Below are 18,712 nucleotides of genomic sequence, written 5' to 3' on the forward strand. Positions count from 1 at the left end.
GTTGCTGCTCTCGAAGATGCGAGAGCACAGTCTGCCATAAGAGGAGGAAGCACGATTGATTCGAGCTTGGGTGTCGTCATCAAAGCTCAAAAATAACAAGCATGAGCTAGCTACAAAAAGGCAATGCAGATCAAAACGGCAATGCATTATAATAGATAAATGATAACAGTTTAGACACCCCATCCTCCATTTCTGTCTCCCAAACCCTTATGTTGCAGGAGATGGTGAGAGGCTTCCAACAATGAGTTCAAACCCAGATAAAAGATAATTCTTTTCAATTTTGCCTTTCTGATAAGCAGATTTCACAGTGAATGCACAACATTTTCTCTACTTACTTTTTTATCCAGCAAGGCTGAAGTCCTCTCACAATTTAAATGCCATCACTGTATTAATATGAGGTTTCAAAGGGGAGAAATGCAGAACACAATGTGCTTAGATGAAAGTTTGATTAATTAAACCACATGACAAAATTCTTAAAGAGTCTTCATATTAATCCTTTCTTTCTGGACACTGAAAGGATTCCAACTTCAAATAGGTTTACAGCAGTGGCTTATAAATTACCTCAGGTATTCAAAGTGTTCTTAGAAGCCTACATTTTTTTATTGTCTTTTATTTGATGTAAGTCTTAAATGTTGAGTGTGTGGTTTGTGCAATAATACATAGCTTAAAATGATACTTGGCAGTATGCATTGAAAAATGTAGCAATATGATGAGAAAATGGGGCCCCCAACCCATACATGTGGTGAACAAATTTTCGAAAGACAGATATCCAAGTCTTATCTTTAAGGAAAAAAATTCCAGCTACGCTTTGTAATGTTTTGTCTTGGACCTCTACTGGCCAAAAGAAGGTAAAGAAAGGATGTTCAACATCAACATAATTATTCATGAGCTGCTGGGTGGCTCAATTCGTTAAGGCACAATGCTGTGGTGCATAGATGAGCCTGATAGTCGCAGATCGAATCTGGACCATGTCAGTAGCCTCACGGAATGATGAGTAATTGCCAGTTGTATTGCCCAGGGTATGGAAGGGTTCAGGCGGATAGAGGTTTGTTTTTCATCACTACCTAGCATCCGTGGACCGCATGTTAAAGCTGTATATGAAAGGTCTTCTTACAACTCTACTCTATGCAAGCCTAGCTGTAGTCTGTGGTGTGAAAAGAAGCACACTCACAACATTGCGTGTTTCAGAGAAGAACTGCAGTTGTGTAAACTCCTGAACCAGCATTAGGGTTCATGCATGAATGTGGCAGCGATTGCAGGCAGTTGGCCCTTCCAAATTAGATTGGGATAGACCATTTATTGGAATAGACCATATTGACCATATGGAATAGACTGCAGGTGGTAGAGCCTTCTCCTGCAGAGCTCCACTACTTTGGAACAAACTCCCAATCGACTTTCGGACCACGGAGACCGTTGCCAGTTTTAAATCTAAACTTAAATCTCTTATTTTTAACAGTTAGGGGGTGGAGTGACTCCTGTTTTCACTTATTTATCTTTATTTTTATCCTTTTTTATCTCTATCTCTCTTTTATTAAGCTTTAGCCAGATGTATGTTTCCAAATGACTTATTTTAAACCACAATAAATTGTTTTTTCTTTTTCTATACTCATATGTACACATGGGTATTTCTCTACCTGTACATTTCAATGTATGTTAAGCACTTTGTGCTGACTCGGTCAGAAAAAGTACTATATAAATCTGAATGACTTGACTTGACTTGACTTGACTATTGTAGCGGGGTCTCAGGCCACTGCTGATGTCATACAACACGTTTGTGCAATTGAATTCCACGTGTTACCGATATGAGACAACGCACATTGTCACATCCTCACAGCTCAGACAGTTTTTCTCTGATTGTATTATTATAAGAACCAGTCTGTTAGGTACCTAATTATCTTTAATATGCTGGTCTTAAAAGAGCAGTGACATGAAAATGACTGTTACAATTTGAAGTAGAGAGGAAGACAGAAGTTATTATTTAAAACCAATGTGTTTCAGCAATAGTTGGTTTTAAACCTCAATAGCACTCTTCTTCTCCATTTCAAGTGAAGGAAGAATTTTTTCAGATTGTTTCTTTTATACACACCGTGATAGTTCACCGAAGTAGCATAAGAGTCCCTTATATTCATTCAGGTCTGTAACAGGTTTAACATACAGCATAAGTTCATACCTCATATTTATTAGTTTCTACTTTAGCATAGTCCTGTACATACTGTATGTCCTTTATCTGAATAAATAAAAAAACACCCAGTTGTCTGCATTTGATATTTTTCTTTCATGCATTTTAAAGCTACAGTACCTGTGACTTACTATGAAATTTACCATGCATTTGCATCTGGAGCAGTGCTGGAATGGTAAGGGTGGGTAAACTCTGGGCCAGGTCATTTTCCACCCTGTCACACACAGCTGATGCTTCTACTGGGCTTTACATGGCAAGTCTATGCCACCAAACTAGCTGACCCTCTTTTAAAACTGACAGTTTAATTACTATTCATCTCAGGGCTGGCATCAGTCCCTTCTTCAGATAAATTCAGACACTTGGCAGGATAAATTCATGTCATTTCCCATTAAATCTTTTAGTACTAATTTGCTCAAGTAAATTCTGTCCATAAGTGTTCCTTCAGCTCACTCCTCTCTCAAAACCAATTTCTTAATTCAATCTCTTTTCAATATTAATTTTAAAATTTTATCAATAAAATAACACAAATCCCCTAAATTATGTAGTGTCTGTATTCAATTTACATAATTTACATAAAAAGATAATACTAAGGGAAAATAATCTATATGCAGTATGAAAATGAATATTGCAAATAATCAACAGTATGAATATGAATATTGCAAGTAACCAATGACTGACAATAGAATGATTTTAAAAATCTATATTTTATTTCTTTGTTATTTTCTATGTTTCTGTATATTTTCAATGTAAAAAGGTGAAATTATCATTAGCATTTTAATTTATCATGTGTAAAATTAGTTTGAACAGTCTCTGAAACTAATACAAACCAAAAATGGTTTATTCACAGATGGTACAATTGTATATGAAACTGTGGCAGAAGAACAAAACATGCTTACCCAAGCATGACAACAGCAGGGGAATCAAAGGGTTCATGCAGTTTTAACACAGTGTATTATAATTAATTAATTTAAGCCACTAGGCCACTTGCATTGTTTAAATGGTTTTAGCAATAGCACATCTATATTTCTGTTCTTTCACACCGTGGGCATATTACACATGAAAGTACAGAATCCCACAAGCTAGTAGGGCAGTTTAGCCAACAAGCTAGCTGGTGGACATCTAGTCTTTAGATTGTCATCTTTAAGAAAAAGACAGTATCATCTGTATGACCATAGGAATGTATCTATATAAAAACACAGCAGTTAAAATTCCTAGTGCTTTTAAAAGCTGGGCTTTTAGTAAAAATACTGTAAGAGGATTGTTGATCTAGGATCATGCAATTGGTAACAAGCTACCGGCAGTTGGCAAAAGTGATCCTAGATTAGCACCCCTAAGAATCTGTCCCCAGATCTATAGTATGATTTCTATTAGTAATATTATACAAGGAAAGTTATATATAAGTCTAAAACTAACTAAAATACAGAGGCAGTTGTATATGTTCTCTATAAAAAGGTTATGCTTAGTGGGGCTGCATGCATTTAACAACATATTAGTTAAAACAGCAAAACACACTCTCCATCTGTTTTACCTGTTGTTTATGGGACACAGTGGTGCATTTTGCCCCCTCTCATGTCTTAATATGGTGTAGAGTCATAAGTGCTTATCTGTTTGGTTAGCGGCTGGTATATGCCAAGTTCTCATATGAAACAGTAACAGACTCAATAGACATTCTTCTTCTGGAATGTGTTGTACTGTAACCGCTGCACTACCCCTATCTTTAGCTAATTGGCTAACACTGTTGTCAGTACACCTGTTTGTCACCAAAACACATCCACTGAGAGAGCTTCGATTTATATGGATGTACATTTTACATTTTATAAAATCTCTTTCTTCTCACAGTCTGGTGTCTGGTGGACTCACAGAGCCCTATGTTACTCCCATTTGGAAGCAGCAGGCTGTGACATTTACAGAACAAAGAAGAATAGAGACAGGAAATAAGTTCAAATGTCAAAATGCTGTTTCACTTGGCAAGATACCTGCTGCTCTTTTAACACTTGGGCCACGCATTGTCCTTAGGCACCTCATCAGACTGTCTCTGAACTCTGGTTTATATTCTATTCGTTTTAAGAACAAAACAGTGAATAAATAAATTCAGACAGCTACTAATGCAACATGTAACTCAAGCAAGGATTAGGATAAAAAAGCATTAACACCATGAATGTAGTTTTTAAAACCAGTTTAAATATAATTATACTTGTATTTAATCATAATTATATTTAGTTATCCAGTTTCCAGTGATATATAGTGTGTCAAAATGATATTTTTTGTTTATATTTGTGTCCTGTGGTACCAGCAGCTGTGAACTTTAGCTTCCTGTATCTCATTGATAACAATGACACTTTTTCAAACATTCATTTTTAAAATTGTAGGGGAAGGCTGCCACCTATTGGTGAACTGCTAATATTTACAGATTGACATCAACAGTTTAACAAAAATGTATATATTTTTTTTTTAAGTGACTAATAATTCTGAGTGCCGCAGAAGCAAAAATGTGACATGACATCACACTGTAGTCCCTTGGGCAAAGCCTCCTGTCAGGTGAGAAGTTCTGACCTTATGAAGTAACCACCCACCTTAGTCATATAGCCTTTTGAAGTGAAATACTGCCTAATTTGCATTCTACCCTTTGATATGGTGGCTGTAAATTGCAGTTTGAGAGTGAATGGGGCTTGTGTGTTGTATCATATGGGTAATGTTGATGGCATGTGATAACATACCTGCTGTGCAGGTTCGGGCACTTTCCAGACAGGCATTCTGAGCTGAAGCCATGTATGAGAAATATGTTTCAATTTCCCGCAATTAGACACTTTTCTCCCTGTGCACGGAACTTCAGGATTTGTGTGGTCTACCAATTGGTAAACTGGATCGCTGTCGTTTGCCATTTGTGAAATCTTCTTTCATTGTGTGACTTTTGTCCTCTGAGGGTTTTAACAGCAAACTAGAGCACACACCCGTATTATCTTCCCCTGATTAATATTTACACAAAAAACTTGTGTTGTACCCTAGCCCTCATGCCCGCACTGCCTACTTCTGTTTTGTTAAGAACAAGCACGAAAGTGTGGTTGGAATAAGCATGCAAACACAAACAACAGAACTCCTTTGATAAGAAGCCCTGAATCAAAACATCACTTGTTCAAACGTATTTTATTCCAGCTAAAAGATTAAAGGAAGTTAAAGATTGAAGTGAAACACTGAGACTAATTGTGGATGTGTTACACCAATTGTGGATGTGTTCCCTATAAGTGCATGGCAAATTTCCCATAAATGCAGTTTGAGTAAAGATTTAGATAATAATATGGCCACATAATTTTGAGCAGGTACTGAGATTGAAATGGAAGACCAAAGGACCAGAATACACAGACCATTTTGTGGAATGAATTTTACTGTTTTTCTCATTCCTCTTAATTTCCCCTTTTTTCACAGTCTTTGTTTTTGAAACCCCTCTCAGGCAAATTGTGATTTAAATTGCGGCCTATTGTTTTGCTAATTTGGTGTAGTTTCACCTGTAGGTATTTAAGTGCTGTTAGTCACTCGTGTTTCAGTGTGCATTCATTAGTGTTGTTGTTGACTTCTACTCACGGTGTTTACATAAGCATATCATTTTCTTAATTTTTTTCAGCTGTTTGTTAGTTAGAGAACATAGTTGAGTGTATTCACTTGGTTGCACTTGTATCGTTATCTTGATGTTGAAGCTGGTTGTCATGCCTCCTAGTTTGACTTAACATTACTCTCTGACCTAGCCCATTCTTACTGTGTGAAATTGACTTAATGTGTTCATGAATATGAAAAACTGTTACATAATGAATATTGTACCTTATTGGACCTGTGTTTTGTAGTTGTTCCAATGACCTTCGGTATGCGCATATTGTACGTTGCTTTGTATAAATGCGTCTGCCAAATATATGTAATGTAATGTAGTCCAAATCCATGCTAGATCAAGAAACAGAAATACATGCTATTAAGTAAAGTAAGTTTCCAGAAAAACAAATGCCTTTGCTTTTGTTCAATGAACCAATGAACAGCAATTTCTCATTCTGTCTTTTATGTGGAATCTAAATAAAGTATCATGCCTGGAGAAGGGTTGTATTCCCCATCAAAATATCTCTTCTTTTATGGTTGAGGAAGTGTGACCTGCTGATGCATGCTTAAGAATGTTCTTGACACTTGGGTCTATGGCATGGACACAAGATGCACCAAGCAATTACTCTCTGCTCTGATACAGGTGTGGCTGCTGAAGGTGTAGGACAAAGAATAACACTGGGAGCATTTAAGATAAATGGGGGAAAAAACAGAATCAATATTTTTGGGCAGATTAAAACTTGAGCCAAACCAATGATGAAACAAAAACCCTGTATTACAGTGTTCAAACGGAATCCCATACACCTTGTCAATGGCCCACTAACAATAACTCACAGCCTCTGTTCCACTTTCAAGAGCAATCATAATCATGTTCATAATCATGTACATGCATATACTCATTATTGTTGCCAGGTAATAAGAATTGAATCAATGCTTACCTTCAAAGTTATACTGAGAAATTCCAGAGCAGGAACAATGCTACTACTTTTTGGTCTTTGTCAGTTGCACGTTAATATGAAAATGTCTCCAGTCAGAAGGAGGGGAGGAAAAAACTTCCTGTAAACACTCTTATGTAGGAGAGTGTAATGTATAATTCATGAGACATTTAGAAATGATCTCATTGTTTCCTGAAGTTTCGAATACTGTCCATTGATTGGTCATGTTTTATGGCAAACCATATAAGGTGTAGAAAACATTACTTGGTTTCCCCTTTTCAATAACCAGGCAATTTTTAGACAGAACTTCTTCTGTGTGGCAGCAGATATAAACTCACAATTTATGCAAAGCAGGTATTCCTCAGGACTTCATAATGTTCGGAGGATAAAAAGTACAGTAACAGGTGAGTAGGCGTGTCACTCAATTTATGTTCATTACTGCAAATGAAGCAAAAAAAAAAAAAAAAGCTAAATATCACCCTGGCACTGTCTGTTAGTTTTGCTGTTGCGTTTGTTGGTCTGTGTGGCAGCAGACAAGTTCCCCTAAAAATACCACAGCAGCAATAGCGGTGATGTTGCAGAGCATAGCCAGGGAAGATAATCAAGGCATCAACAGATGAGGCTGATTGAAGGGAGCTAACTGGGATGCAGTCCACAGGAGAAATGTGCATACAAGAGTGACATAAGCAAATTCAGTTTAATTTCCTCTGATTAAGACTCAAAAATATTATTCCTCATATTATACAAATTATTGTTTTCAATTGGCTTATTCACATATTCATTATCATAGGCAATAAACATATATCCTTTATTTCCATACAATTGTCGTGTCTATGTTCTTTCACAAAGTTGGGCTCTACAGACGTGTAGAATTTTGATTGGTTGTTGAACTCAGTTGTTCTGAATAAATCGGACCAAACCTCACTATACAGGTCTGGCTAATTTTCTTTGTATTTGACTTTATTTTTTAGGCTACTTAAACTATTTGGATTCAACAAAATGGACCTATACAAATTTTGACTGAGGTTTCAAAACTGATAACTCATTTAGCTACATGGTTTAGCCTTCCACATTTCAATGCTTGTATTTCAAAACGTTACATGCAAATCCTGCAATTTGAAGAGTGCAAATAAAGTGGGTTTGCCAACAAAAAAAAGTTGGTTCTTCCCAACAACACCAACAAGCATAGGAGAATCTCTTGGAATCTAAGAAATTAATAAGCAGTTCCTCCAGAGACTATTGGGTAAAACTACATTAGGGATGCATATAATTAATAATTTTGTATTGGATAATTGCCTTTTTGACTCAAATAGTATTTGGATGTTCATTTTTTAAAGATTTTAGAATGATGGAATGGGATGAATATTGCATACCTCTAATAGAAAACACTCAAAAATAACTTCTATAACTGTTAAAAGGACACTTTCAGGGGTCTTTGATATGAAGTGTGCCTAAGGCATTTGTATGAGCATCTGCAGTACAATTTGTGAACCTATTCCTGAAAGGGTGTATTCTCTGAAAAGGGTGAAATAAATAAACATTTTAAAAATAGATCACACACTATGAGCGCAGGTTGCACAGTTAAAACCACAGTCCCTGCTGTGCTAAATTGAGAGGGATGAGAGCAGTGTATGGAGGAGGACTGGGCTTCTTCAGAGGAGATCTCCCATTACTCCCCAGGTCACTTCAATTCTGCAACATGGCCTTTTATCCAGTCAACAAACTGGCAGACTTTGGTGAATTTGGCTGGCTGAGAGGTGGGTGGGGCTCGGAAACTTGATGCCACTCCGTAAAGTTCCTTCCTCCCATCGTGGACACATTCCAAACCTCCACCAAAGTCACCCTACAAAGGAGAGGGATAAATATTAAGCCATAGCTATTGTGTTCAATTGTTTGAATATTAATCACAAAAAAACTATGTTTTAAGTGAAATGTTTACATTTGCAGAAAGACAGGAAATGCAGATGAAACGCTAACATCAGCCTGCTCTCCATCAAAGTGTATCAGCACAGATCTTTTTTTTCTCTGGGAGAGCGTAACGCGCACAGAGGTTCACACTATCTCCCCCAGATCCTCTCCCCGCTGAACAGGCACCCCGACCAACCAGTAGGAGTCGCTAATGCAACGATCAGGACTCATAACCTCACTGGCTTCCCACCCGCGAACACTGCCAATTGTGTTCGTAGGAACGTCTGACCAAGCCGGAAGTACCGCTGCCGGGGATTGAACCCGGGTTTCTGTGGTGGCAGGCGAGTGCTTATACACTACCCAGACGGCCCCCGTCAGCACAGATCTTTGACAACTGCTACAGCCCTGTATATGTCTACTGGTTATATTACACAGTTGAAGGAGTCTCCATCGCCCCCAGCACAGAATTTGTTGGGGGTGACAGGGAGGATGGTGTCCTCCATAGGGCACTCAGCTCTGTGGGTGTCCAGACAGTCCAGGTTGTCAGGGAAGAGTGGAGTGCCAGGGGTTTTTCCTAGATGAATTGGAAGGAATATTGGTGTGCTTTTCAATGTCACAGCAATGCAGGACAGACCGATCAAGACCATTTTTCCCTCATTACAGTGGCTAGCAATTATAACATATTATAGGCTACAATTATTGTTCAAAATAAATTTTATTTGAAATAGATCTATGTTAATAGCTCGATTTGTCCAAAGATGAGATTATTGTCGTTGTCCCAATATACATGACTCAGAAAGAATCGATTTATTGACCAGAGGTGTGTCTGACGAAGGCTTCTTATAAATCCTGCTTCCTCCAATTTTGTCGCAACTTTTTTGAATAGTTCGCCATTCCGCGTTTTTCTTCCATCCATGTATTTTAGGATATTTAACTCCTTTAGTTAGCGATAGCATGGAGTTGGTCTCCTTGTCCGTCCAGAAATGTGTTTTTTTTCACCATGATACTAGGGAGGGCACAACGGAGCTTTATGTCGCCAGCAGTGTATGCGTGTGAGCTCGACTATGCATTTCTCACAGAAAAGGTTGTTTGTCGCCTTTTTTTAGTTCATTACAGTGGTGATAGACGTGACAATAATTAAGTGGTACTGTTAATTATTATTGTTACCACTTAGCCTTTATTGATTGCCGTACAAGGTTAATGTGAAGTAGCTAGCACAATCAGACAGCACTAACCCATAAAAATGTACTTTGAATGGTAGGCTACTTGTTCAATCGAACGGTAAATGTGAAAAACATTCGATTATAGTCAGCGGCACCAAAATTTTCTGTCACACCCTCAATAAAGGGCAAAAGTCCCAGTAGAAGATTAAATTAAATCTTTTAAAGTTATACATTTTCTGATTCCACTTGACCACAGTAGTTACTATGTAAATTACGGAACATGTGCAGAATGCCTAGCCCAATTTTTGGCCTATTGAAGCGTATACATGCCGTAGTAAATCGACTCCCAACCGCATTATCTAGGTATGTTAGCCCGACTTTGAAAAATTTTAATTAGTACGATTTCAGTCGGACTACAAAGTTTACATGATTTTAAAAGTCCAGTTTTAGACAGACTAATACAATAAATCGACTTTTTCAAGCATCATGTAAATCCACTGAGTGACTCATATAAACTCAGAAGAGTTGATTTAACAAAAATATTGTGAAAACATGACTGTGTGTGATGATTTTATAAATCTACATTTTAATCCAAACCATTCCAGCGTTTTGTGGTGTGTTTTTATCAGTTACTGACCACTGACCTTTTGGAACAGTCCACCCATACACCCCCCAGCCGGCCAGGAGACACTGCAGCATCGTTGGAGGCTCGTTGTTGACATCACATCCTGTTGGCAGGCCAATGATTTCAATGGTGTTGCTGGGGGTGATGGATTCTTCCAGCTCCACCAACATGATGTCGCTGTCAAGAGTTTTCCTGTCATATTTATCGTGCTTGATGGTCTTGCCCTTGATGACTTTCCAGGATGCTGTGTTCGACAGGTCCTGTGTGCCGATGACCACGCTCAAATCGCTGACACGTGCGCACACACACACACACACACACACACACACACACACACACACACACACACACACACACAATTTCAGTATTGTTAAGCAGTGTAAGAATATGTTTTCATCTGCCTTAAACTGTTCTCTCAACAGTTATCACTTTTCAACTTTGCTGTTATTCACATTATTTCACATGTATTTCAGTTCAAAAGTATGTGCAAATGAACTGTAGGAAAATGCTGTAGGAAAAAAACTGTTCATGAATAATTATGTAAAACAGGTTCCCCCGGTTTTATTTTCACACATTATGCACTATAAATAAAAAGTTGATATAAACATCTTGTCTACCTACACCAGGTAGTTTTTTGTAAACGTTTAGTTTCACATTTTTTTGACTGCACTTGTTGGCACATGGTGTAATAGTCAACATTGTCTATTTGCATAAACAGTTTGAATTATAACAATCTCTGGTTCATTTTCTGAGAAAATAACTTGTATCCAGTGTGACTTACAGTACAGTGCTTTCATGTTATGCATTGGCAAAAAGTTTAGAAAACAAAGTTTTACAACTGTAAAGCAAAAAGCTAGTAGCAGCTGTTCAGCTTTGAAACGGGGAGAAAATATTACATTTCATTTATGTTCACTTTCACTTGTTTTCATTTATTTTGTTTAATAAAGAAGTTGTTATCAAATTTTCATCATGTTTCATGTTACATTTTGGATGACCAATAGTACTTCAAATTACGGGGACAAATTACCATAAACTTCAATAAAGCAGTCATACTCAGTACTTTGTTGAAAATCCTCTGCATTCAATAACTGCCTGAAGTAGTCAACCCATATATATCCCCAGATGCTGGATGCAGAAGATGTTTCTGTACACTCCAGAATTCATTCAGCAGCTCCCATCAGCAGTCACACTATCAGTAAAGACAAGTGAGATCCAGTGGCAGAAATACATGCTCAATCCATAACACTACCTCCACTGGGTTTCACAGATGTATTCCAGTATTTTACATGTGATGCAAGTTTAACTGACAGGCCTGTAGTTTCCTGGATCAGAATGGTCTCCTTTCTCTTGCTCAGTTGTTCATGCCTGACACGCACTTCCTGTTTGGTGGAGGAGAGTTTGCTTCGCAAATGTTATGCTCTTATTTCTTCTGGCAACGTCCTGTTGGCTGTAGCTGTGTCAGGGAATTGTGTTTCCAGGTTCTATGATCTCATAAGTGCCATTTGTAAACATGTACCCCTCATTCCTACACCAGGTCAGTAGCCATGTGTTAAACCTCCAAATAAAGCATTGCATCCCTCTGCCTCCACATTATACAGGTAGAATTCCAGAGAATGCTACCATGGAGGTTCCACTCCTAATCTTTTCCACTAATTCCACAGATTTGTCCTGCGGAACCTAAAACATACCCTTACCTATGTCACTGGCCCCAACATGAACTATGACCACTGTATTCCTCCGTGCTCTGACCAGGAGCTTGTCCGCACTCTCCAGGAGATCTCCTAACTGGATACCAGGAAGGCAATACACCGTATGAGACTCCTTGTCGAGCAAACAGACTACCCATCTAATGTAATTGAGGCCCCCAATCCAAATCCTCTTTTGACTCTAGTGACTCTAATCAGTGCAGCCCTGTTAAGATAAGCTAATAAATAAGTAGAATTAAGTACGTTGATAATTTTATTTAGTTCAGAAGGGCCTGACCCATGTTCATCAGAACTGGTTGCAAGGACTATTTATATCCTGTTTGTGCAAGTTCTTCAAAGAGGGCCTTGTACTCTTTAAACCACTTCCCTTCTGCCTCCAAGTTCCTCTCAGCTGCCCTGGTGTTCAGCTGATCTTCAGGGTGGGGTTTCTTTTCAGGAAGCCTTTGAACCAGTAGAATTGGGCTTTTTTCTTAGTCTCAGAAAATCCTGTGATGCCATTAGCCTTAGAAAAATCAAAGGTAAGGAATTGAACGTGACTTTTTGGAAACAGGAATTCTCTTCACGAGAGCAGGTAGAGGATTTGGGACAGCTTTCTCTGATTCTCTGGGAAGACAGGAATTCCTGCTTGCCGTATGGAGGGAACCCTACACCGCACACTTGACATGCCCCTGTAGTGTTGACTTGAGGATATTCCATGCCCTTGCTAGGAATCTCAGTGTAGGTTTCTGCTCCAAACTTGACTAGCTCCTTTTGCTCATCTACATTGAGCAAAATGTTATTGTTTCCTCAATCCAGTTATTTTATTCATATTCTGCTCTTCTTAACTTGTTCTCTTTCCTTCACCTTCTCATAGGTTTTGTATTTATCATGCTTTCCTGCCTAAACATCCTTCCATGATTCCCCCGTGACCTCCCTTCTCAGCTCACACAAACAAAGTCTTTCTTTCTCTCCTTGCCTTTCCTTGACTGTACTATGGGTATAGGAGCCATTGGCCATTGGCAGATTCTGCTAAATCTCCAACTGGGAGAATTATTGATTGTGGGACTAGAGCATTTGTGATGATTTATTCGGCAGAAAAAAAGGAGAACAAACTCAAAATAACCCAAGTTTGGGGCTTCATTGGCTGTACGTGTGAAATTTGCTAATTCTTCATGTTTACATGAAGTCAGCAGGAGCAGAAGTTTATGTTCTAAAAGGCTGAGAGTCTGTGGTCATTTCTGTAGGAAACCCTCAGTGCTGTATAGGTATGGGGCATGCCGCCCCACCAAGTTGTAACTTAGCAGGATGGCACACCTGCCATCCCAATAGCAACAATTGTCTGGAGCCTCACATCACTTTTTTTAGGATGGGGTTGATAAAGGACAGTTTTATCACAAATGGTTTTGACAAATGGTAAATGGTAAATGGACTGCATTTATATAGCGCTTTTATCCAAAGCGCTTTACAATTGATGCCTCTCATTCGCCAGAGCAGTTAGGGGTTAGGGGTTAGGTGTTAGGTGTTTTGTAGGATTGACTAGGCGGTCTTGACCGGAACACTTCGACATGCCAGAGCAAGGTTTAACCGGCTAACTCCTCCGATGTCGACAGACAATCGTACATTACCTCCATGATCATTGTCGACTACATGCGACAAGGCTATGCTAGAAAATTTCTCAATGTAACATGAAATCTACTGATACCACAAAAGCTGGACACCTCAGATTTTTCTAAATTTAAAGCACACAATAAATACACACTGTATAGCCAAAAAGACGTGGACACCTGACATCCAAAATAATGGGCATTAATATGGAGTTGGTCCACCCCTTGCTGCTATAACAACCTCCACTCTTCTGGGAATGCTTTATACTAGATGTTGGAGCATTGCTGCAGGGATTTGCTTCCATTCAGCCAGAAGAGCATTGGTGAGGTCGGGCACTGAATAGGCAATTAGGCCTGGCTCACAGTTGGCTTTCCAATAGGCTAGATCCCAAAGGTGTTGGATGGAGTTGAGGTCAGGGCTCTGTACAGGCTAGTCAAGTTCTTCCTCACTGTTCTTGACAAAACCATTTCTATATAGACCTCGCTGTGTGCCCAATAGCCACTGTCTTGCTGAAACACGAAACACAAACTTTTGGGGAAGCACATAATTGTCTAGAATGTGATTGAATGTTGTTTAGCCTATATTTATAGTTTCTTCACCCAGTGTTTCTTTTCTGAGTGAAATACTTCTTAATATTAACCTTTGGATAAGATTAAGTCTGCTCATGAGCATAAATATCAGGAAAGGGCTTTGTTTCCTGGCCTCACCTTTTCTGTGGGTCATCACAGTGAGCTGCAGACAAAACCCACTTTGGGTTGATGAGGGATCCGCCACAAAACACATCATGTTTCTTATTACATGGTGCTCGGCAGAGGCCCACGTGGTAGAGAGCTTCATTTGCCCGACACTGTCTACCATCTACTATCCTCTTATGGATTTTCAGTGGAGTGGAGACTGCCAGAGAGAAAGGAACACAGAGAGAAAGAAAAAAAGAAAGAAAGAGAGAGTATAAGAGAGAGAGAAAATCATGTATACTGAACTAAGGGAAACAATATTTTAATATTTTTCTGATTTCAAAGAGCCTTTTTAGTCAATTACAGTTGAGGCCAAAAGTTAACATACACTGTGATAGAAAAATTATGCTTGTGTATATGTTAATGAGAAATTACTGGTTGGGGAAGAAGACCATGTCCAAAACATAGCTTGCACGCAGGGTTGGGTGGACACACTAACCACAAGATTTTATCTTTGATGCACACACAGCTTTCTGCATATCAGCTTCAAACCGCCAAGCATGAATTAGGCTAGCTGTTTTTCAAGACCCAACCCCCTATTAAAAAGGGAAGTCCCTGAGCTGTGACTCAGGACATTGGGTAAGAGTTCCCATGTATGCTTTTGTTTGCAAACATTAAAGCTTGAACTGAACATTGCGCGTTAGTCTCTTGACTCTTCTCACCTATGGTGGATACAGATTAAATTTCCACCACAACACCTGGCTAAAGATATTCAAACTTAGTTTTTCACAACTCCACACATTTCATGTTACCATACATTTCTTTTTGCAAGTCGATTAGGGCATCTACTTTGTTCACATCAGAGGTAATTTTAAAACAATCGATTAGAGACAGATTTATTTCAGCTTTAATTCACCATATCAGAATTCCAGTGGGTCAAAAATGTACATACACCAAGTTGACTGTCTCTTTAAACAGTTTGGAAGATTCCAGAAATTGATGTAATGACTTTTTTTAAAGCTTCTGTTTGGCCAATTGTCATAATTAGGAGTTAATTGACACCTGCAGCTTTATTTAAGGGCCTACCTTTAGAGCCACTGCATTTTTGCCCTTGATACCATGGGAAAATCCAAGCAACTCACCCAAGACCTCAGAAAAAAATATTTTGGACCTCCACAATTCCGGTACCTCCTTAGGAACAATTTCCATACAACTGAAGGTACCACGAGCATCTGTACAAACAGTTTTGAACAATTTTGAAACAAACTTTGGTCTCAAAGGTTCAACTGAACCCCAAGACAACAACAAAGGAACTAGTGAAGGAGTTGGAGGCATCAGGTACCAAAGTATCTACATTCATCATTAAGAGGATCCTACATCGCCATGGCCTGAAAGGTGCCCCTACTCCAAGACTGGCATAAAAAAGCCAGAATTAAGTTTGCCGGTGATCACCAAGGCGAAGACCTAGCCTTTTGGAGGAGTGTTCTCTGATCATATGAAACAAAAATTGAACTGTTTGGCCATAATGATCAGCGCTATGTATGGAAGAAAAAGGGTGAGGCATTTAATCTGAAGAACACCATCCCAACAGTGAAGCATGGGGGTGGCAGCATCATTTTATGGGAGTTTTCTGCTGGTAACGGGACTGGTGCACTTCAATAGATGGCATCATGAGGAAGGAGGATTATTCAGAAATAATGAAGCAACACCTCAAGACATCAGCTAGAAAGTTAAAACTTGGTCGTAACTGGGTCTTTCAGCAAGAAAATGATCCTAAGCATACCTCCAAAGTGAAAGTATCGGAGGGGCCATCACAAAGCCCTGACCTTAATCCCATAGAAAATCTGTGGACTGAACTGAAAAACATGTCCTAGCAAGGAGGCCCACAAACTTGACTGAGATACACCATTTCTGTCAGGAAGAATGGGCAAAAATTCTGGCAAAGTATTGTGAGAAGCTTGTGGAAGGCTACTGGTGCCTGCCCACGGCAGATGGGTTCCGCCTCTGAGTCCGGTTCTGCTCGAGGTCTCTTCCTTTTATCAGTCAGGGAGTTTTTCCTTGCCACTGTTGCCCTAGGCTTACTCTTTGGGGGGTGGTTCTCTGTAAAGCTGCTTTGTGGCAAAGCTCCTTTGTTAAAAGCACTATACAAATAAAATTGATTGATTGACTGATACCCCAAGCGTTTGATTCAAGTTAAGCAATTAAAAGGCAATGCCACCAAATACTAACAAAGTGTATGTAAATTTAGATCCCCCTAAAATCTGATATAGTAAATAAAAGCTGAAATAAATCTGTCTCTTAGCTATTATTTTGAAATGACCTCTTATGGAAATAAAGTTGATACCCTAATTGACTTAACACAGGAAATGTATGGTAACATGAAATGTGTGGAGTTGTGAAAAATTTAATTTGAATTTCTTTGCCTACGTGTATGTAAACTTTTGGCCTCAAATGTAAAAACAAAGAACTACTCATCAACAAAACTTAAACCAAAAGAACTGAAGTCATATCAATTGGGTCATATCTGCAGTCGGAATTCGCCACTGCGGAACAGCTAGTAGTGAGTTAGTAACTGGGCTCACACATTTGGCTGCCAGCAGACTCATACCACAGATAAAAAGGGTGATTTTGAATGGACAGGTTAATTTTTAGATATTATGGATATTATGATATTTAGCTTCTACAACTACTGTAGTTTCGTAGAATATCTGAAACAATGATCAGAAACTACTTAAAATAGTATATATACCTGTAGTTTCATTTATACCTAGCACAAAGTTAGCTGTAATGGCAATTTAACAAAATTAGATATTTCCTGTATGAAAAAGGATTTTTCCAACTGAACTTATTGTTGTAGGCTAGCTACCAAATCTTACCTGGTGCTACTTAATCAAAACAGTTGGTAATTTACCTAAGCTTTTTGTTGATATATTTTGTAATTTATATTTTATGTGGTATTTTATGCAGAAACTTAATAAGTTTAATAAATCCTGAATAAATTACCAGTTCAAATGAATATGAACATGAATAAATTAATAAACCGCCCTCTGTAAATTAACAGCTAAAGCATTATTCAATGCAATGAAGCTGTAAAATGAACACGGGAGGAAAAAAAAACTTAACTAACATGCAAATTGTGGTCATTTTAATTATTCATGAGATCATTTGCATATGCTCTTAAAAAATAAATGAAAGTCATAATACAAAAACTGTTTGCATTTGCGTCTGCAAAATATAAAATGTCATTTTGATTGGAGCAAATGCATTCTTTCCCCTGTTCACCTGTTGTACTTCCCCTTGCACTGTCTCATGCAGAGGTGTCTGCATGAATCTGCTTCATTCAGCCTATTAGAATTTGGGATAGCGAATTTTGCAGGTCACCACACTTTTTACATTACTGTATTTAGATTGTGTAAGCACAGATACACACACCCACCTCGTCCCAATAGTTGCTTCTAATCTTTTCCTTCATGAGCATTGATCTAAAATGTAACAGTATGGTGCCAACACTAGTTGGCTTTATCCAGCAGGGCTGGGAATGGGGATGAGGGGAGTATTCCCTTTTCCTAGCTATCCAGCTAGGATCAACGAAAGTTTCCAACTTGTTAGATCACCCACAGAGTATGGCAAACTAGCAAAGCAAATTAGTTAGGTTCTACACCTTGCAGCACGCTAACATAACAGGAGAAATACAAGGCTAAAAAGTTGTCAAAATTATCCAAAAACTACGATCTCAGCACACCTACCTTCTAGCTAATTTATTCAAACACCGAGGGAACAGTCTCACAGTTACACACAGCAAAATACAGCAGCGTTCCAGCATTCCAACAAAGAAAAAGCGTTCTGAGTGCAACATTAATTTTAACGTAGCATTTCATTCATTTAATGCTATTTAATTAAATTAGCCAACCTACCAAGAGACCCAAGGAAGAGAAGAATCGTAAGATTTCCTAAAAGTATTTTGTTTCCCATGAGCATCTTGTTGGAATTGCTGTACCTGTAAGTAGCCTATCCGTGTGATCTGCAAAGTCCGACTTCTTTCCTGTTTTAACCTCTCACTCCTGTGCAAGGTTTATCGGACAACTGCGGTCACGCTATCTGCACTTTGACCGAAGCTCGGTCAAACTACCTGGGCTTTCATTTTTCTGTGCGTGTCTACATTGCTCCTTACGGTAAACTGTTTGTGACGCATGCACCTTGGGGAGAGTTCCCACTCGCACGTTCAATCCTCCTAAATGGCAATTCAATTTCATATATGAAGTTCGTCGTCAAATTCCATAAAATAATTACATAAAATTATATTCGGAAACTCCACTAGATTCTTGAATATCAGCTTCCCAAGTATCCATGTAATGACGT

At 38.7% G+C, this 18,712-nt stretch overlaps 2 protein-coding genes across 2 annotated transcripts in view; both read right to left on the bottom strand.

Annotated features, from left to right (window-relative positions):
• Positions 1-7,243, bottom strand: part of LOC135259626 (osteoclast stimulatory transmembrane protein-like) — a 51,050-nt gene extending 43,807 nt beyond the window's left edge. Inside the window, exon 1 of the mRNA XM_064344194.1 lies at positions 6,697-7,243. The gene's annotated coding sequence lies outside the window, so the exon portion shown is untranslated. The remainder of the gene's footprint in view (positions 1-6,696) is intronic.
• Positions 7,244-7,374: 131 nt separating this feature from the next.
• LOC135259629 (anionic trypsin-2-like) lies at positions 7,375-18,482 on the bottom strand. Its single transcript, XM_064344198.1, has 5 exons — positions 18,268-18,482; positions 14,387-14,573; positions 10,409-10,677; positions 9,033-9,175; positions 7,375-8,536 (listed from the first exon to the last, which is right to left on the bottom strand). Exons 1-5 carry the CDS (start codon positions 18,329-18,331, stop codon positions 8,375-8,377), a joined length of 825 nt encoding a protein of 274 aa, XP_064200268.1. The 5' UTR covers positions 18,332-18,482; the 3' UTR covers positions 7,375-8,374.
• Positions 18,483-18,712: the final 230 nt, after the last annotated feature.

Source organism: Anguilla rostrata, chromosome 7, assembly GCF_018555375.3.
Source record: "Anguilla rostrata isolate EN2019 chromosome 7, ASM1855537v3, whole genome shotgun sequence".
Lineage (NCBI taxonomy): Eukaryota > Metazoa > Chordata > Actinopteri > Anguilliformes > Anguillidae > Anguilla > Anguilla rostrata.